General features: G+C 39.3%; 1 protein-coding gene across 1 annotated transcript in view; it reads left to right on the top strand.

The window, feature by feature from the left end:
- The window catches only part of TRPM6 (transient receptor potential cation channel subfamily M member 6), a 175,400-nt gene that overhangs the window by 33,920 nt on the left and 119,552 nt on the right, over positions 1-21,928 (top strand). Inside the window, exons 3-7 of the mRNA XM_007939607.1 lie at positions 4,516-4,693; positions 7,977-8,190; positions 12,235-12,359; positions 14,685-14,856; positions 20,689-20,857. Of these exons, the coding sequence (XP_007937798.1) occupies positions 4,516-4,693; positions 7,977-8,190; positions 12,235-12,359; positions 14,685-14,856; positions 20,689-20,857 (858 nt within the window). The remainder of the gene's footprint in view (positions 1-4,515; positions 4,694-7,976; positions 8,191-12,234; positions 12,360-14,684; positions 14,857-20,688; positions 20,858-21,928) is intronic.

Genomic DNA, 21,928 nt, shown 5'->3' with positions numbered 1-21,928 from the left:
AAGGTTTTCCCTGGCCAATTCTTTGAGAAGTGGACACCCTCTTCCTTCTTCCTAGTCTGTCTCAGTCTGTAAACTGGGCTGATACCTGTGCACCATGTGCATCCCTCTGGGTTTGAAACACCAGTGGCTCAGCCTCAAAACTCACATCAACATGTCACCATGGTAGGACAAACTGACAGACAAGTTTGTCTCCCTGTTGGAGACCACCCTTACCTGGGTTCCTGCAGCTGACTGCTCCTCTGTCCCAGTTTCTGGGCCTTTTCCTCCCCTTTTTCCTGCTCTCCTGCTCTGCTGCTTTGGGCATGCCTGGGTTCTCTCTCCTCACTTGGACCCCTGTGGCTGACTGCTCCTATGTCTGGGTTCCTGGGCCTTTTAATCCCCTTTCTCCCGCTCTCCCGCCCTGGTGCTTTGGGCGTGCCTGAGTTCTCTCTCCTCACCTGGATCCCTGTGGCTGAAACTGTATTCTGTAGTGATACCACCTCAGAAATCCAAGGAGGGGTTGCTGAGTTGGGTCTGACTCAACGGCATATAACAACAACAATTGCATGACCATACACTGACATCTCCTCAAGAAAAGTTGTAATTTATGGTTTCCATACTCATATATTTTATAGATCTTTAGAGGAGGAAAATAGTTTTTTTTTTTTTTTTTAAACCAATGTATTTAACATCTCTGCTGCTTTTCTTTCAGATCTGAAGTTCCAAGTTTACTTCTGGTATCATTTTATTATTTTCAATGAGAACTTCCTTTAGCATTTGTTTTGGAACAGGTCTGTTGGTGGTGAATTCTCTCAGTTTTTCTTCACCTTATTCTGCTTTCTTTCCTGAAGGATACTTTCATAATTCAGAATTCTGGTTTGTCAGGTTTATTTTTTTTTCCCTTCTCTCACTCACACACACTCAATCATTGCTGTTGAGTTGGATCTGACTCATAACGACCCCTCCTTGGGTTTCTGAGGTGGTATCACTATGGAAGTAGATTGTCCAACCTTTCCTCTGAGGAGTGCCTGGTGGGTTTGAACCACTAGCTGCCTGGTTAGCACTCAATGCCTTAGACTCTACACCACCAGATCTCCCTCTAGCTGCTTTCAAAACTCTTTTCCCTTATCTTTATTTTTCAGTAATTTGATAGGGTTATTTCTGATTGTGTTGTTCTTTGACTTTATTCTGTTTGGAGTTTGCTGAGCTTCTTAAATCCATAAATATATAACCATATTTTGGACATATTTGGTCATAGGCCCTTAAATATATTTTCTTCAGGTATTTATTCTTTCTCCTCTCCTTCTGGAACTCCAATGACACAAATTGATATTGTCCTCTAGGTCCCTGAGGTTCTGGGTATCTTCTTCCATATTTTCTTCACTCTATTCTTCTGATAGGATAATTACTATTGCTTTATCTTCAAGTTCACTGAATTTCTTTCTATCATTTTCATTCTGCTGTTGTTAAGTTTGGAAAAATTTTTTTTAATTTCAAATTCTGTATTTTTCAGTTCTAAAATTGCTACTTTAAAAAACAGTTTCTATTTCTCTACTATAAAATATTTTTTTAAAAAGCAGTAATTTAGGGTGTGCGTTGAGGTTGTATCCTTTCACCATACTTATTCAATCTGTATGCTGAGCAAATAATCCAAGAAGGTGGACTATAGGAGGAAGAATGCAGTATCAGGATTGGAGGAAGACTCAATAACAACCTGCGATATGCAGACAACACAACCTTGATTGCTGAAAGTGAAGGTGACTTGAAGCACTCACTCATGAAGATTAAAGACTACAGTCTGAAGTATGGATTACACATCAATATAAATAAAAAGAAAATCCTCACAACTGGACCAATAAGCAGTATCAGGATAAAGGGAGAAAAGATTTAAGTTGTCAAAGATTTCATATAATTTGGATCCACAATCAACGCCAGTGGATCTAGCAGTCAAGAAATCAGATGTCATACTGGGCAAATCTGTTGCAAAAGACCTCTTTAAAGTGCTGAAGAATAAAGATGTCTCTTTGAAGACTAAAGTGCACCTAACCCAAGCCCTGGTATTTTCAGTCTTCTCATATGAATACGAAAGCTGGACAATGAATAAGGAAGACCAAAGAAGAGTTGATGCTTTTGAGTTATGGTGTTGGTTAAGAATGCTTAAAGTACCATAGACCGCCAGAAGGACAAACAAATCTATCCCGGATGAAGTGCAGCCAGAATGCTCCTTGGAAGTGAGAATGGCCAGACATCATCTCACCTACCTTGGTCAAGTTGTCAGAAGGGACCATTTCCTGGAGAAGGATATCACGCTTGGTAAAGCGGAGGGTCAGCAAAGAAGGGAAAGGCCCTGAATGAGAAAACAAAGACAAACAAACAAAACAAACAAACAAGCAAAACAGATCTCCCACACTGTCTACACCATGCTGTTGGGTGCATTCATGTTGATTCTGACTCATGGTGACCCTATAGAACAGAGCAGAACTGCCCCCAAAGGGTTTCCTAGGCTGTAATCTTTAAGGGAGCAGTTTGCGAGGTCTTTTCTACCACAGAGATGCTGGTGGGTTCAAACCACTGACCTTTTTGGTTAACAGCTGAGTGCTTAATTACTGTGCTATTAAAGCGTAAAGGACACTTTTCCCTGTTCTTTTACTCCCAAAGAAACTTTTTATTGAAATTTAAAGGAGGCAGGGAGGGTTGGAGAGAGGTAAAGAAGAGAGAAAGAACCCAGGAAACTCACTCTTGTACCTGGGTGATTTCTCTCAGTTTTGAAGCTTTCACAATCTGCCAGTTTTTGTATACTTGTCAGAATCTTCAGGTAGTTGCTTTTTTTGTACTTTGAAATAAGATTTTAGTTGTAACCATCAGGAAATACAAGCTATAGAGGGCTTACTCCTTCCTGGCCAAAAAAGATAGCTTGGACTCTTGGTTGCTTGGACTCTTTACTTTAGTTCATGTGATACATTTTTGATTCCTGAAATAACAAGTGGTTAAAAAACACCTTAGTTTTATTTTCTATTATCATCTTACATATTATTTGGGGAAAAAAGTCATATAACAACTATATTAGAGACAACTGAAAAAGAAAATTCAGAAAAATCTACACTTAATTTTTTATTATGGTAATGTGCCATATTTTATTAAATAATTACTCTAAGGAAAAGTAACTTATTTTGACTTTTGGTTGTTTTTTTTTCTGTTTTAGTTAGTATTATAATAAATAAAATTTTGCATATAGGCTTTTGTGGTTATAGAATTGTTACTCAGAAATAATTTGTAGGAGTGGTAACTCTGGGTTAGAAAGCAGGACTATGTTAACAAGTCTTAGTGTGACTTGCCATCATATTTTGAAAAATATTAAAGAAATTTTTGTGTCTTCAGGTTTATATGAACATATTGCTTTCCCTTTGGTCTTGTCAACATCTATAAATTATTCCACTTTAATATTATAGTTTCAAATATTTAGCTGAAACTAGTGAGTGTACTTCAAAATTGCTTTAGTTCACAATTCCAGCAAGGGCAAACATTTTTTATGTAATTAATTATTATTTGTTTTTTCCTTTATCATGAATCATTTACATATTTAAGTAAGGTCTTTCTAACAGTATATAATCTGACTATTTGATGCAATAATTTTTCAGTCTGGAAATTTTTTTACATAGTTTTAGTTTTAAAGTGGTTTAACCCCTTTATTGGCTGAGTTTATTTTGTTGTATAATATAATTTATGGTTATTTACTAAATATTTTTCAAAATTGTTAATCCTATGTAAGAACATATATTAAATCTATCTTCAACAACTTATTACATATTTTATTATTTAATTTATTCTTGTAATACAAGTCTCTCACATTCTTTTCCATTGAGAATTTTATTTTATATATATACATGCAATTTTTTATTTTTAGTCTTTTCAAAATTAAAGTACATACACAAGCAAGTTTTACTGATTCATTTGCCTTTTTTTTTTTTTTCCAGTGAAATTATTCCTTCTGGATTTCCTAGCAGAGTGGTTAAAATCTCTGCGTCTGATGTCTCTGTATCCTGAGTTTATCCCTTATGAGCAGTGTGACCCTGGGAAAGTCACTTAACCTCTTTAACCCTCTCTTTTTCATTTATTAAATATACATTTTATATTTCATTTATTCATATATATATATATATATATATCATATATATGAATTAAACACTTAAGTATATATTTCACCTAAAAAAAAAGCAAAACAAAAAAGAAAAGCCAAACTCACTGCTGTAGAGTCAGATCTAACTCATAGTGACCCTTCCTTGGGTTTCTGAGGCGGTATCACTACGGAAGTAGATTGCCCAACCTTCCTTCCAAGGAGTGGCTGGTGGGTTTGAACCACCAGCCTTCTGGTTAGCAGTCAAATGCCTTGGGCACTCTATGTATTAAATATAAATAAACACAGATATAAATCTTAATGTGAAGTTTTAAAAACTGTTAATCGAATTTATCTTAGAAAAATGTAGAACAATTGTACCTGTATTCTGTTCTGAAATTGGTTTTTATCCTAAATTTAAGGTGTTACTGTGGGCGATTGATTGGTGACCATCATGGAGTAGATTATCCCTGGACCATCTCAGCTGCCAAGAATGATGAAAATGAACAGTGGTCTGTTGAAAAGCACACAACCAAAAGTCCTACAGATACCTTTGGTACTATTAATTTCCAAGATGGAGAGCACACATACCATTCCAAGGTTTGCTAATAACCCAAATTGTTTTTACTGATTTTAACAAATGATAGCCTTCAAATATGCTAGCATCTCCAAATATAGAAATTTAGATAATTGGTTTGCAAATGTGATCAAACTTATTGACCTTTGACAAAAATGGCCTAACTTTTCTCTTTCCTTTGTGTCTGTGAGGCACTATGCCTTTCCCAGGTGTGGTGTGATCGGCAATTTATTTGGCTGACATTGTTTGGCAAGCTTATACCTTCTGCAGAAGAGAATGGCTTGTTGTCCTTGAGACAGTTATAATGAGATGTAATGAGGCTGTCCTTTTTAAAGGAATACAAAAAGGTTCAGGAGTGTGGTTTTAGCTGAAGCATGATTATGACAATTACCAGTAACCTGTGGCTAACCACACCTTTTGTGTCCTTGGGAGGGCTATTCTCAGAAGGAAGTGGAGGGATTTCTTTTTGTAACATCTGAATAACAGTAATCGGCCTTTCCAGTCCTGTTTCTTTACTGTCCTTAACATACTGATTTTGCATGTGATTTGCATTGTATTAAAATGTGTTTTCTCTTGAGCATGTTAATCACCTGCTGCTTTATTAGATGGAGGCAGCTTTTCATGGGATAACTGCGGGTGGATCCTACTTCAGGAAATCTTGGAATCAACTGTACCCCGCAGTGTGACCATCAATTGAATGGATTTGGTAGTTCCTAGTAGTGCAATCATAATACAACTGTACAATAATCTGCAATTCAGTTATTAAAATCTTCTGAGATGTAACTTCATGTGCTGATGTTTTCTCGAATTGGCAGGAAAACTGTCTTCATTCCCCTTTCCCATCATTTTTGGGAGATTGGCTTTTGCAGAATCCTAGATAAAATTTTTCCATTCAGTTTTAGTCATCCTACTTTCTTTGCATATTCATAATCATCTTCATTCTCATTTTTTTTTTCATTCACTCAACAAATCTTTATTGGGTAGCTACATTTTGCTATTTCCCAAGGAGCATAAATTGTTCCATGTGCTAATGTTGCTTACAGTCTAATGGGGGAAACAAATACATAATTACAGAGGGTAATGACTATTAAAAGGGAATACAGGATGCTTTGAGTGCATTTGACTGCTAAGCAGAAGGCTGGTGGTTCAAACCCACCAGCCACTCCTTGGGAGGAAGATTGGGCAATCTACTTCTGTAGAGATACCACCTCAGAAACCCAAGGAGGGGTTGCTATGAGTAGGAATGGACTAGATGGCAGTGATTTTTTTTTTTTTTTTTTTTTTGAGTGCATGAAGAGGGTCTGAGAGTTTGGGAGGGATTTCAAGGAAGCCATCTGAAAATAGAGATAGCTGAGATCTGAAAGGTGAGTAAGGTGTGTGGTTTCTGGTGAGGCAGAGGGATAAGACCATTCTAGGCATGAGGAATAGCTTGTGCAAAGGTCAAGGGAGAATATGACACATTGAGGAGAACTGAAAATATGGTTAGACAGATCCCTTGATTATTAATATGTTTTATGCTTAACATTTGGCTCACTGTTACAACCCATGTACTTGAAGGCATTTTATTTAATCCTGTAGAAGACAAGAGCTATCCTTCATATTTAGACCCAGAATGGCACTTGAGATTGACTTCATATTTATATTGAGCTATAAATTTCCAAGAGCCATATTCTCCCCCTCCACTGCATTCCTCTTCTAGGTTTTTTTTTTCCCTTCCCACCTTATTCTACAAAGGATATGAGGTGACACTCTGCCAGTAGAATTCAGCCTAAGGGAGTTGGTTTTAAAGGAGTCAGGGAGGAAAGAATAAGTCATTAACTTTTCTTGGCTTTTGACACAAGCTATTGTGTAGTAGAAAAGACTCTAGTGTTGAAATTTGGTTTCTCAAGGTAGTATATCCTTAAATTTGAAGGAATGAGAAATGTCTTTTAGTATTAAAATGACAGATAACTGAAAGAGAAGGGCACTTGGTAGGAACAGTTGAGATAAAGAGAAGGTGCTAAATAAGAACTGTCTCCTCTACCCTTCAGTTTATTATTTGGAGCAACAGAAACCATGTCACAAAACTGAAACCAACAGCTAGCTGTCAATAGCAGAGAAGAACTGCCCTATAAGGTTTCTAAGGCTGTAAACCTTTATGGAAGTAGACTGCCATAACTTTCTCCTGAGGAGCGGCTAGTGGGTTCCAACTGCCAGCCTTTCAGTTAGCAGCCATGTGCTTTAACCACTCTGCCTCCGGGGGTCCTTGTGTCATGAAGTTCACCTTGTATTTTTTTTACCTTTTTTTTTTTGTATTTAATAAAGACCTGGTGGCTCAGTTTCTGCACTTGTAAATTGAATCCTGGATATTGTTAGAGTTTTTCTATTTAACTTATGAAATAAATGGAATATGTTTCAAGAAGTTCAAAGATAAATGCAAAATTGCTTAAAATTGCTATCATAGTCTGCAAATAACATAGTAATCCTTATTTGTATGTATGAAGATTTCCACCTATGATTATTTTTGGCATAATTTTATGACTCATAGTTTCTTATTGACCTTATTTTTCTTGCTGTAAATCAGGTTTATCCTTGCTATTGGTTGGCATAGGCGTGAGGAGACAAAATCATGTCGATATGATTTGAATAGTCCCTAGGTGGCTGCATCTGCTGAAAAGACAAAAAGTCAATCAGCCATAAAATCTTAGGCAAAATGCAAATGATCTGGGGACTCTTACTTGGTTTGGATTTCCCTCATTGCTTTGGTTGCATTAACTAGTCAGAAAAGACTGTTTTGTGAAAAATACTCATTTTGGAAAAAGAATTGTTTTCAGAGGCATAATTATAAATAAGTGAATGAACAGAGTATAAAATTTGCAATAAATTTGATGTACCTGTTCCCTGATCTTAATTTAAATTGTGTGATTGGATGGAACTGTCAAATAAATGAAAAGCTGTAGCATTTATAAAAATGTCCTATTTCATGCATTTCTTAAAGGTCCTTATTAGTGAGTTTGTTGAAGTAGTGGTTTCCCAGTTGTTTGAAGTACTTCTGCCTCACCTCAGACCCTCTGGAGAGCAGTGGTGAGCCAACCTTGAAAACCAGAGGAAATCTTCCTGCAGTGACTTGTAATTCCCAGAAGGAACTTAAAGGGGGTGTGGGATCCTTTGAAAGTAAATATTTCTATTATATGAAGACCAGCTTTTAAAGAGATCTCAGTCATTTCCTTCCAAGTTTGGGCCATTTCAGTTGCCCTGCTGTATGTAATTGTTTCTATACCTGCCATATATTTATTTTATGTTCATGGGTATGTACATGTCTTCCAGTATATTAGAACTTCTTATGATACCAAGCTGGATCATCTGTTACATTTAATGTTGAAAGAATGGAAGATGGAACTGCCAAAGCTGGTGATCTCTGTCCATGGGGGTATCCAGAACTTTAAAATGCCCTCCAAACTTAAAGAGATATTCAGCCAAGGTTTGGTCAAAGCTGCAGAGACAACAGGAGCATGGATACTGACCGAAGGCATTAATACTGGTAACACACACTCCCCTGTTTCTTTCTTTCTTTTTTCATTCTCTCTTTCTGAACTCTAAATAAGGCAATATGACAATCTCTGCTCTGCAGCACCTCCAGTAGATGTGGTGTGTGAGGAAGAAAGATGGAAAGCCTGGTGACTGGAAAATAAACTCAGAAGAATCATAGGCCTTCTCTGGAGTGTAATTATACCATTGTCACTGAGTGAGCTTCTGGCAAAGAATAGTCTTTCATGAGACTCAGACTATGGTGAGGCTAGAAGGAGCATTGATTCCATGCAACTGTGTAACATGTGTGGGCATGGACATCAGCTAAACTCACATAGTTATTGTCAAGTTCTCAGACATTGGAAAGCAGTGATGTGTGTAAAACTTGCACTGAGTGTATTGAGCATAAGCAGACAATTACATTTCATATATATATGGATACACACACACACACACACACATATACATATATATTTTAAGCTACATAATAGCCAGTACACCTACTATCTCTATTTGCTTGTCACTGACTCTTATATCCTTCAAGAACTTCATCTAGTGGCATTTAACTTCTAACCTTTCTCTTTTGCATTGGTATTTATGAACTGACTGCAGGAGCTGTGATGATGCAGTGGTTAAGTGCTCGACTGCTAACCAAAAGGTCAGTGGTTCGAACCCACCAGCCTCTCTGCAGCAGAAAGATGTAGCAGTCTGCTTCCATAAAGATTACAGCTTTGTAAACCCTCTGGAGCAGTTCTACACTTCCCTATAGGGTTGCTATGAGTTGGAATTGACTCGGTGGCAATGGGTTGGTTGGCACATTAGCATTACCTGGGAGCTTTTTTAAAAAAATGCAGATGCATAGACTCTACCCCAAATTGATAGATTCTTGGAGGGTAGAGCTCCTGAAGAATGTACAGCCAGGGTTGAGAACGGTCACTCCATTAATCTTCTCTTAGTGATCAGTTATTAACTCTATCTTTCCATTTTCCTTTTAGTTTTTGATCTTTTTTATTTTGATGCCCTACCCAATAGTTCCTGTTCAATTCTTCCCACACTTTCCAAAAACCAAACTCACTGTCACCAAGTCAAATCTGACTCATATCAGTTATATACAGTGAAACCTGTAAGAGCCAGAACTTGATGTGACAGCCTTGTTCTTCTGGGTCTCACAAGTTTTCTGCCTTTGACAGGGTACAGTTTTACCACTTTTCTGTTGCTTGTTTAGTGGAAAATATTTCCGTTTTCCTTCTCTGACAGGTTTCCACCTTACACAGGCTCCACTTTTGCAGGTTCTATTGGATTGCCTTACAGGTTGGCATTGTTGTTGTTGTTGCTATTGGCATAAGTTTGTGTAATAGCTGTCCTGTGTGGTTGAAAGCTAGAGGGCAGGCCTTAGCGCTTGGCAACAGATTCTGATTTAACAAATAGTTCCTTTGCCGCCTGACTGAAAAGGAATAAAGGAAGCAGATGATTGAGAAAAACAAAGCAAAATGAAACCTAGGGATTTGGCCTGTCAGTCACTAATGGGTAACCTGATAGTTCGTTCATTTTGTACCTTTTCTTGAGATAATTATTGTTTCACATTCCTGGAAGAAAATGAAAGTGGCAGAGTTCTAAGTCCATTGTATACTATTTATTTTATTTCCAACAAAAAAAAAAAGAGGAGAGGAGGTAGGGAAGGTTCACCAAGTTCAGGAAGGCAAGGCTCTTTCTCTGAATAATTAACTGCATTCATTGTTTTATCTCTCTTTTCTTTCTTAACTTATAGGTTAGGGACTACTAAGGAATACAAATACAATAGTGTGAAGACCATTGAAATAGTTTCTATGAACCAAAGAAATGGAAAATGAGAAATCCTTGGGGCTCCTTAATCACCAATCCGGGTCTGACTTGATTCAACCACGACTCTTTCTTTCTTTCTTTTTAATTTTTACTGTGATTTGGGTGAAAGTATACAGAGCAAATTCACTTTCCTTACAGCAGCTCACATACACTTTGTCTCATGACATTGACTGCAATTTCCCACAATGCAACAGCTCCCCTTCCACTTCCTCACCATAGTTACCTGTTCCCTGTGTCCTTCCCTGCCACGCATTCCTGCCCCCGAGGAGTCTCCCTGTACATACACAGCCTTTCTGTTCTCCCACCATTGATCTCTCCAAGGAGTGTATCTACCTAATGCAAATGTTCAACTCATATGCCTGTCTTTTGTTTGTCTGGAAGCCACAGGAGTGGGTTCAATTCCAGACCTGAAGGGCAGCTAGGGGCCATAGTCTCAGTAGTTCCATCAGGCTCTATCAGATCAGTAAACTTGCCCCCCCCCCTCCTTTTTTAAATGATTTTGAGTTTTGCTCTGCATTGTTCTCCTACTCTATCCAGGATCTCCTATATAGATCCCCCTCCAAGTGGTTGACAATGGCAGCCAGGCACTATCTGGTTCTTCTGGTCTCACAGTCATAAAGGCTGAGGATCACATGGTGTACCAGTCATTTGGGCTAATTGTTTCTGTGCATCTTTGGTTTTTTTCATTCTTATTTGCTTTGGAAGAGGAGAGACCCACAGTTGCATTTAGATGGGCGCTTGCCAGCTTTTAAGAGCCCAGTCACTACTCACCAAACTAGAATGTGGAACAACGTTTTTGTGTAGTATGTTATGCCAGTTGAGCTTGATGTCTCCTGCAACTATGTTCCCGAGCCACAGGTCCAACTACTTGCTCCCTCTGGTAGCTGGCTGTGACCAAGAAGTAACTACAACTTTGTCAGTTATACTATATACCTGGGAATTCTTACAGAACATACAAATACATTGTAGAAACATTGTCTTCCAACCCTATACATGGTGATGGGCACACTCCCCTCTGCATAGACATACCTAATAGTTCAGCCTGTCCACCCATCTATCCACCCATATATCAATGTTTGCCTTCACTGATAATGCAGTATTGTATGTGCAAAAGGGTTCATCTTTGTTGTCTCTACCTCCCATGACCCTCTCTATGTCTCCCTTTTCCTCAATACCACTGTTCAACCACAGCTTTTGCAGGGCCTGGTTAAAAATATAGTGGTCCATGGACTAGCTGTGTCAGTGTTACCTGAGAGCTTGCTAGAAATGCAGAATCTCACGTTCCACCCCAGACCTGGGAAGTCAGAATCTGTGTTATAGTATCATCTCTTCAATGAAGCAAGGGATGCATCTCTAGGATGTTTTTTTTTTTTTTTTTAACAGTGAAGACAGTTAAGAGAAAAAAACATTTAGGACATTTATGATGTCAGGGCTGGCCTTGCTCTGAAGGGACAATACGCAGGATATTCTGGTCAGGGAAGAGAAACACCAGAGCTCAGTTTGTACACATAAAATTCCCAAAAAGAGAGGGATGTTTTCCAGGTAGAAAGGTCAGTGATAAAGAAAGAGGTGTTGAGAGGGATTCGAGGTAGACAAGATATCAGAAACGAATTCTTGTCTGCCAGCATCTTTCCCTTTTGTGTATACAGGTATCCCCTGATTTTTGAAAGTTCACTCAATACCACTTCACTTTTATGAAAGATCTATACTATATTACTACCTGTTTCCACTAACAGAAAGAAATTTGAAGAGGATATTATCTTTTATTTAAAAAGGTGAAAAGTGAAACTAGCATTCAGCATTTATTTTGCTGCCAGCTGTTAAAAAGGCAGCACGCTTCCAGAGTAGCAAGAGTGGCATTGCCAGGCTCCTCTCCTAGTAACTACACTCAGAATCTCAACATCAAGCTGCCATAGCACTTACCTGTGTCTGTGAACACTCACTAAATGTTAGTGTTATTTTAGGTTTTATGTGTTATTTGGTATGATTCGGTAGGTTAAATTTTGGGTCTGGGAATGCTAAAAAAATTTTTCCTATATAAATGAGTGGTAATTGTTTCTTTGCTTTATGGCATTTAGGCTTATGAACAGTTTAATAGGAATGCTCTCCTTTTGGATAGCGGGGGAAGCCTGTACTTGCTTATTTGTTTCTTTCTGGCAGCCACTGTGTTTTGCATGATTTTGAGTTAAAGTTTGACCTCTAAACTTGTTCACAGGAGTGTCCAAACATGTTGGGGATGCTCTGAAAGCCCATTCCTCACAGTCCTTGAGAAAAATCTGGACTGTTGGAATCCCTCCTTGGGGTGTCATTGAGAACCAGAGAGATCTTATTGGAAAAGATGTAAGTAGACAATTCTTTCATAATAAATGGAAATAAACCTGTATTTGAATGCCAACTAATACTGCACCTGAATGGCTTATAAACATCTTAAACGTAAGTTGGTAGTCCCCAATTTACAACAGGGTTCCATTTTGCTGACTCTGTTGTAAATTGCTTCTGATGTAAGTCAAATACCTCATTTTTTTTTCTCGATTTTCATTATTATGCCTTTTGTTAACAGTATCCTTATAAATTCTATCTTTATTTTTTGGAGTTGGAAACATTACATATAAGCTTACATATATATTTTAATGCATACATAAAATGCACTAATCATAAAAATTTACTCCAATGATGAAGAAGAGTTGTATGACATTGACATTTTTATTAGTTGCAGTGATTACTCTCCACTGAGGAAGATTCTGGATCATTTAGATCATTCCCGCGAATGGGGATGGTGTTTCCAGTCAGAAAATTAGTGAGAGTTGTCTGTATGGTCCTTTTCTTTTTTTCTTCTTATACTTTGTGAAACATCTCACTGCTTTCCAAATCTGTCTACTGACATTAGCAAAGCAATAAGCATTTGGGTCCATGTTTTCAAGCAACTGAAGCCCCTGATTTAGTTTAGAAAATAGTCCAGCTAATCCTTTTATTGTAAAGTATTTGGACCACTTTTTCCTTCCTTTTCTTCACTTTTTCTTCTTCAGCATTTCTTTCCTTTTTAAAATCTATAAAGTCCTGATCTGTCAATTCCTCTTTTTCATGATCTCTGAGCTGTTCCACATTAGTGATATTAGTGATATTAAGTTCTAAATTTACTATTCTTGCCATGTAAATGATCTTTCCACCAATCTCTTCCATCATATTATCCTTATCAAATGCTTGAGGCATATTCACATAACTCAGAAATTTTTTCCATAGTCTCTGCATGTATTTTCCCATAACTTCATAAGATGCACAAGAAAAGGATGGTTGTAAGCATGGTTTGTTGTAACTCTAATATGTGATTAGTTGGGGACTACTTGTACTTCCCAAACCAAGCTCCTGACTTCCTTTCCTACCCCCTCTTAGAAAATGCAATCCCAGCCTTGGAGTAGCTCAGGCTGAAAACCTTGGAGTAATCCTAAAATATTCTCCTTGTCTCACACCTCAAACTGAAACTCAAATCACTAAGTTATGTGAGCTCTATTATTAATACATCTAGAATCCAACTTCTCCTCACCTCCACTGCTACTGAGGAGATCTAAGGCACAATTATCTGTCACCTGGATGATGGTAACAATCTTCTCAACTTTTACCCTTGTCTCCCATACAAGTCTATTGTCAACAGTAGCCAGAATGACTCCTTTACAGTATAAGTCAGATTGTGTCACTCCTCTGTGCAAAATCTTTTAATTGCTCCTGTTGTTCTTGGAGCAAAAGCCAAAGTTCTTGCAATGGTCTAAGCAGAGGACATTAGTAATATGCTCCTGTTCACATATTTATTAATTCCTTGACCCCATCTATTTGTTCTTCTAAAGGGAATGGACTTTTCTGAAATGAATAGTGATACACTAATTTTTGTTTTTAATACCAGTGTATTATTTTTTTATAAAAACATTAGATATTACAAAAGATATATAGAAGATAACCACAGCTAACATATTGGTGTGTTTAGTTACTGAATTTTTCATTAATGCATGTGAATGAATATACTATATATATTCATTCACATATGCAGCAACAACATATATATATATATGACTATTGTTGTTGTTATGTGCCATCGAGTTGGAGTTGGACCTGACTCATAGTAACCCCTACTTTGGTTTCTGAAGTGGTATTATTATTGAAGTAGATTGCCCCATCTTCCTTCTGAGAAGTGGCTGGTGGGTTTGAATCGCCAGCCTTCTGATTAGCAGTCAAATGCCTTAAGCACTACGCAGCCAGAGCTCCTATACATGTATAGTAAAAAAATTATGTGTGTAAAAAGAATGATAACAGAAATTTACTGCTACAAATGTATTTCTTTAGCTTAAATACTTAACATAGTTATTTCTACATGAGTGTTGTTGAAGTTGTGTGGTGAATCTGTAGCTGTATTTCATGTGCACACATAGCTGCTATGTATTACTCATGCATAGGAGGACAGCATATTGATTCATAAAAATGGGAAATTATAGGAAAAGCAAACTGATTCCTCACCACAGGTAGTTTGAGAAGCACTGCTCTGATGAAGGTCATATATATATATATATATATATATTTAACCTTGACAACAACTGCAGTATAGACAGGTTTTGGGTGTGGTTGAGCCTGGGGAGAGCTCTTGAGTTCTGACCTTCCCTTGTCCTTGCTTTATCTCAGGTGGTGTGCTTGTACCAGACTCTGAGTAATCCCCTCAGCAAGCTCACCACGCTCAACAGCAGACACTCACACTTCATTCTGTCTGATGATGGCACTGTGGGCAAGTACGGCAATGAAATGAAGCTCAGGAGGAATCTGGAAAAATACCTGTCCCTGCAGAAAATACATAGCCGTAAGTAGCATTGGAGCTCAGTCAGAGAGTCCTGGCTGTGGTGATGTATGTGAGGCCTGTTGTGAACAAGGTGCTCCTTTGGCATCTGTACAGAGTGTTGTTAGCTGCCATTGAATTGGATGCTGGTGCATAGTAAGCCCATGTACAATCGATTGAAATGCTGCTTGGTCCTGCCCCATCCCCATGCTCAGTTGTGAATCAGACTTTTGTGATCCATAGGGCTTCCACTGGCTGATTCTCATAAGTATATTGCAAGGATTTTCATCCTAGTGTGTCTTAGTCTGGAAGCTCTGATGAGACCTATTCAGCATCATAACCACACACAAGCCTCCACTGGCAGACAGGTGGTGGCTACACATGAGTTGCATTGCTGGGGATCAAATGCAAGTCTGCTGTATGGAAGGTGAGAATTATACCACTGAACTACCACTACCAATTACCCCAGTAGGCCACTGTCCTAGAGCAGCCAGAGAGATTCAGTTAATATGTGTGAGCACATAACCAGAAGAAGATGACAGAATATAGATGGTGCAGAATTATGACTGACAGTTGTGAGAGAGGAAAATCTTTGTGTGACAATATAGTCAGGGGAGGTTTTATGGAAGAGTGGAGACTTTAGCTGAGGCTTGGAGGCTACTTAGGGTTGGATGGATGCAGGAAAGAGAGGAAGTGTTGATGTGAGAAAGAGGATGGTTGAAGAACAATCCAAAGATTAGCCTGAGAAGAGTGCACTATGAGCTTTGATAGTCATGGGAAAAGATATTTCATATGAGGATGAACTCAAATGGGGGAGGGTCTGGAAACTGGACAGGATTTTTTAGAAACAGGGATCCTTTGAAGGTGTCAAGGTTGTGTCATGCTCACAGTAATGTTCAAGAGAACTGTTCTGATTCACTTGAGAGAAGAGGGGAGGGCCAGTGAGAAAAGGACAAGGAGGCTGCATATTCTGACCTCCTAGAACCCCACAAGAGGAAGGCAGAATCACCATCAATAGCCCAAGGCCTATTACTGCAAGGCCAGACATGCTGCCTCCCTCCAGCCCTTTCTCCAACCGTTCCTCCCAAAGCATCCACCACCTCTCTCCTGGGTTCGATAATTCACTGCAGTGGCCACGCAGAACTCACAGATTATGGGGTTTATTAGGGAAGCACGAGGCTACAATTCAAGTTCAGGAAAAATGCTCAGTCTCTCTCCCAGCCCAATATCTCTCAGCCAAGTCTCTCACAGTCTCTCCCCCAGCAGTTCTGGTCCCTCATGTCTTACTCAGCAACACATGTCTCTTGCGTCTCTTTCCCAGCAGCACATGTCTCTTTCAGTAGCGCGTGTCTCTTTCAGCAGCACATCTTCCTCAACCAGCAGTCAGGGAGAGTTCTGCCTCTAGGAGGCCTCCTTTTGAGCTTGGCAGAGTGGTCAAACCAACCAATCATAACAACAGAATTCTAAGCACCTGAGAGTGAGCATCCCATAACATTGTGTTGTGCCACGCCCAACAGAAATAACCCAGGTGGATAACATTTACAATCAGGAGCTCCTCAGTTGCTCATTCCACCACTGAGTTTACAATGACTTATAGGTAGAAAAGCCATACTAAGTAATTTACTACACTGCAGCCAGAGTCTGCAAATGTCCCTGGGCAGAGAGGTGGGAATTCTTTACAGTGACAATAAGGCCAGGATACGGCCAGGGAATGTAGCCTTTTAGTTCAATGTAGCAGAAGGTGAAAGAGTCTCTGGGTGGTATAAGTGTTTAACATGCTCAGCTGCTCATTGAAAGGTTGGAGGTACCCTGGAAGAAAGCCCTGGTAATTTACTTCAAAAATCAGCTATTGAAAACTCTGTGGAGCACAGTTTTACTCTGACACACATGGGATCACCATGAGTTAGAGTCCAATGCCAACTGGTGGTGGTGGTGTAATAGAAGATGGGTCCTACTTCTTGTGTTTATTTAAATATTTCACAGAATAAAGGTACGTGTCAGGCAACATCTGTTAGGACAACATCTGACCACATATATATCCATGGTCCCATAAGGTTTTTTTTTTTTCCAGTTTTCTTAATTAATTTCCCCTAATGGTTTTCCCCAATGATTTTAAGGGAGCTCTGGTGGCATAGTGCCTAAGGCATTTGACTGCTACTAGAAAGCTGGTGGTTCAAACCCACCAGTCACTCCTCAGAAGGACGATTGGGCAATCTACTTCTGTACAGATACCACCTAGGAAACTCAAGGAGGGGTTGCTATGAGTTGAATCAACTTGACAGCAGTGAGTTTATTTGGTTTTTAATGATTTTAAAGAAGGAGCTTTGGTTTTAAAGAAGGTGCCTCACCATGAGGCAAAACCACTCGATGGCAACTAGTACTTATATTTTAAGTTGATTCAACTCATAGCAACCCCTCCTTGAGTTTCCGAGGTGGTATCTGTACAGAAGTAGATTGCCCAATCGTCCTTCTGAGGAGCGACTGGTGGGCTGCTAACCAAAAGAGATGGGTGGTTTGAACTCAGCAGCCACTCTGTGGAAGAAAGATGAGGAGGTGTGCTTCTTTAAAGATTTACACCCTTGGAAAACCAGTGGGGATCACTATGAATCAGAATAGACTTAATGGCAATGAGTTTGGTTTTTTTTTTTTTTTTGGTTTAATGGTTTTACAAACTCCAAATCCAGACTCTTGCAGCACTGGACCATGGGTGGGTATAGGCAAGTGAGGTAGAGGACATGGCTCTGGGTGTGGGCTCTCTGAGCTTTGTCCCATGGGCAGGTGGGTGGGGGCTGTGGGGCCAGGCTGCTCCTGCTGCTCAGGTGGCTGGGGCTGGGTGCTGTCTACTCCTTCACCATTATCTCCCTCTTGTTCTGCTTCTGCTGCTGCCCTCTCAGCCAGCGATGATGCTCCTGCCACCGTTCTTCCAGTCTCTAGCAGCAGCTCCAGCAGCAGCAGCAGTGGCAGCCATGGTAACATGGATGACTGGAAGGAGGCTCCCATAAAGTTTTAATATGGTGTTCACACAACATTCAAATCACATGATGTCCTATTTCACAGAACATATTGTGGCTGTTAAGCAACACATACCTGTATTCACATCGTTTGAAGCAGAGGGCTTGTGAGAGGGAATGCCCTTGAGGAAGTAGGTTCTCTTTTGACTTTTGACCTTTGACTGGTACATACTGAAGGTCTTTTTAGTTTTTGGCTTTGATCTCCTGCGGCAGCATAGTGCAGTAACATTAGATAAATGAAAGATTTCTCATTTAATCCCTATGACCTTAGTCAATAAAGTTAACATCTGTCAGACTGTCTTCTTACATAAAATGAAAGGACTCACCTCTTATTGCTTTCATTGTGAGGATAGTAAAAGTAATGGGATATTACTTAGATTTACCAAGAACAGTGTTCACTGCATAGTTCATCCTTAACAATTATCTGTTTCTTTTTTTCTCTTTTTCTTCCTTTGTCACAGGGGTCATCTGGTAGGCGAGGAAGGCAGAAACTCTGGGAATTTTTGCTAGTTATGTAGAACTTAGTGTGAATGAAGGTTCTGAGGCTCAGTTAAACCAAAAACACCAAACACATTGAAAACCCCATTGGTTTTCCAAGGTGGTAAATCTTTATGGAAGTAGATTGCCCTATCTTCCTTCCACAGAGCAGCTGATGGGTTTGAACCACCAACCTTCTGGTTGGCAGTCAAATGCCTCAGGCACTATGCCACCAGAGTTCTCGGTTAGGTCAGGGAAAAGGGAGAGAAAATTAAGTGTTTGATGAGAGTGGGCAGGGGAAAGGGAGAAAAACAGGAGAGGGAAGGAGGACAGGCTGGGCCAGGAGGAAGAATCCCTTCAGGGAAGGCCCAGGTTGGGGTCTGAAATACGAGTGATGAAATGTTGATAGGTAACCTGTACTGACAGTGCTAACCACACAAATTGCTCAGGCTTCTATGCAGCAGTATACTGTCAGCCCCAGGGAGCAAAGTCTGTGTCTTTCTTATTCCTTCCCGACTCCCTCTTATGGAAGGAATGAAAGGAACTCTGAGCTTGCATATAGCCGCCAGTGACATTTCTATTTCTTAATGATCTTGAAATATTCAACTGGAAGATTGAGTTGTCTGTAGAAAAAGATTGTGGAAGCAATTCTCGTGGATTGGTAACACTTATCAATCTGAGGATAATTGATAGAAAACTAACAAAAACATTAAGTCACCTAATACACACACACACATGCACAAAGAAAGAAAAGAAAAAAAAAAGGAGGGGGAAGCCCACAACAATGGTAAAATTCTTATGTATCAAAGCTGATATTTGTACCTGATATGCTGCATTGAAGAGGTTTACTGCCCTAGTTCCACCAGCCTTCTACCAGTTTGTTGTACTGTGGTGCCTTGCATGTTGCGCTGATGCTGTAAGCTATATCACTGGTATTAAATACCTGTAATGGACAGGATTCAGTGGTGCCTCCAGACTAAGAGTCTAGGAAGAAAGGCATGGAGATTTACTATAGAAAATTAGCCAGTGAACACCCTATGGATCACCACATATTATGTATTATTTGATATACACTGTAATTCTACCTTAAAAGACATTCACAAGACGTAGTGTCTGCAACAATGGAGTAGGACATATCAGTGATCATGAAGACGGTGCAGGTTTGGCAACGCTTTGTTCTGTTGTACATGGAGTCACTCACCACGGTTCTGAGCCGGCTCGACAGCAGCGAACAAAAGCTGCCATAGTTATGTTTATCTCTGAAGTGGTCGGAGATTGGCTCTGAGTGAATGAAAATACTTAAATATTTTGATGGTTGCTTTCATTTCTTCTCATGTGGCCAGGGGGAGTGCCCCGATCAAGGACTGAGAAGAGACTTTTTTCACTGTCTGTATTGGTTTTATTAGGAAGCCAGGCTTCTTGGGGTCCCTGGCAAACACTTGATGTTGGCAGAGAACACTTACAATGAAAGAGAAAATTAAAGTTGCTGTAGGCATCTCTGGCTTCAGACATTTGAAATGTGAGCAATGTAGGTTCCTGTTGTATTATTATATGTATTTATAAATGACCTCATAGTATTTTTTCCTCCTTTTTTTTTTTTTTTTCGCCTTCTTTCATTTATTAAAGTAATGTAAAATCATAATAAGAAATTAAACCGTGAAGAATGGGAGAACTGGAAATGTAAAAGCCTTTGCGGGTTGCCCAGCCCTTCTTGTTCCTACACCTAAGCAACAGACACAAATAAATTTTATTGAATTGGCAAAAGGTTGCTAATCTTTGGTTATGAGTGATAGATACCTTGGGATCCATTTCATTATTCACTTTGTTTTTAGATAGGCTTGAAAATTTCCAGGATAAAAAGTTAAAATTTCTTGATGACTATTTTTATTTTGGAGTTCCTGAGTGGTGCAAAGGGTTAAGCTCTCAGCTACTAACTGAAATGTTGGCAGTTCAAAGGCAACTCTGAAGAAAGCTGGGCTCTGAAGAAAGCCCTAATGATCAACTGCTAAAGGATTACAGCCATTGGAAACCCTATGGAGCACTGCTCTACCTGTTCTACTCTGCACACAAAAGTTCACCATGAGGCAAAACCACTCGATGGCAACTAGTACTTATATTTTAAAAGTTACTGAGAGCTTTGAATAACCTTTTCTTTCTTTCTTTTTTTTTTTTTTTTTTCAAATCAAGTAGGAGCTTGACCATGCTATCATCACATTTATCCAACATTTTAGTTGAAGTTCAAGTGCCTCACTTACTAGGGCAAGTAATGAGCATATGTGGTAATTGAAAAACTTATGATATTGAAATTGACAATTGACTGCCATAGGGATTCTGTTAATGTTGTGGTACTGTTTGTGGTCTGAAATAGGTACAAGACAAGGTGTGCCTGTAGTGGGTCTGGTGGTGGAAGGAGGCCCCAATGTGATCCTCTCAGTGTGGGAGACTGTGAAGGACAAGGATCCAGTGGTGGTGTGTGAAGGTACAGGCCGGGCTGCTGACCTCCTGGCCTTCACCCACAAACACTTAGCAGATGGAGGGTGAGTTGTTGTCTCCCCATTTTTGAAATCCTGGTGACTATTCCACTATTTTAGTTCTTTAAGCTGTGTATTCATATGGGTCAAATATCCTGGTAGTTCAGAGGTTAAGGCTGGAATTCATTTTTCAGTGATTTTCGTATTTGTTAATCAACACCACAGTGCCCTCCGGTGATGAGAATTGCTGCTTCCTTAGCGGAAAAATGGCGTGCTGAAGCTGGAGCCCCATCTGACCTGTGGGAAAGAAACATTTCTGGGGAGAGGGAGGCAGAAGGTGCTCATGCACTTGACCAATGTAACTGAAACAACCCTGCAGTGAGTGAGGGAACAAGTGATGATTCCAGATCACCTTCATTTACCATGATTTAAAAATGTCAGGAATTGCTGTGTTTGTGTCTCCCAAATTTTGGGGAAATTGATATCTTGTCCATTTTCTAGCCTATGTTGTGCTTATTTGAGATTTTAATTATTTTCCCTTTTCAAATAAGATAGTAATTTTTCTCTAACCATTCCTACATCCAGTGTGATTCTTCTAGTTTCATATTTCTACATTTCATTCAGTGCCTGAGAACTAAAATGCTGACTTCACAAATTTACTCAATCCTGATTTCTCCCCTCTTTGTGATCTCAGTCCTCTACTTCTTCCTTCACTTTTTTCCCTATCCTTCCACATCTCGCCCCTTCCTGAAAGCACCCTAGATGATTAGTCCTTAAACATTTTGGGTCTCAGATCTTTTTGAAAATATGATGCCTATCATTTTTGGGGATTCATAGCTCCCCAGAAGTCTGTCAGCCTCACAAATGTTTAGAGGCTAAAGTTTATTAGTAGTTACCAGGGTGGGAGGCAGAGGAAAGGGAGAGACATTTAGGAATTTTGAACATCTGCTTAGAGGATGAAAAGTCTGGCAACAGACACTGCCAATAGTTGCACAACATGATTAAGGTAATTGGTGTCATTGAATTGTAATGCAAAAAATGTTGAATTGGCAAATGTTGTGTTATATATATATATATACAAATATATATATGACAACAATTAGGGGAAAGGGAAAGAAAGAAAGAAAGAAAAAAAAA

Source organism: Orycteropus afer, unplaced genomic scaffold (assembly GCF_000298275.1).
Source record: "Orycteropus afer afer isolate SDZICR_OR568_19922 unplaced genomic scaffold, OryAfe1.0 scaffold00005, whole genome shotgun sequence".
NCBI classification, from domain to species: Eukaryota; Metazoa; Chordata; class Mammalia; order Tubulidentata; family Orycteropodidae; genus Orycteropus; species Orycteropus afer.
Note: the sequence above shows the minus strand (reverse complement) of the source record. Positions and strands in the feature narration are given on the sequence as shown.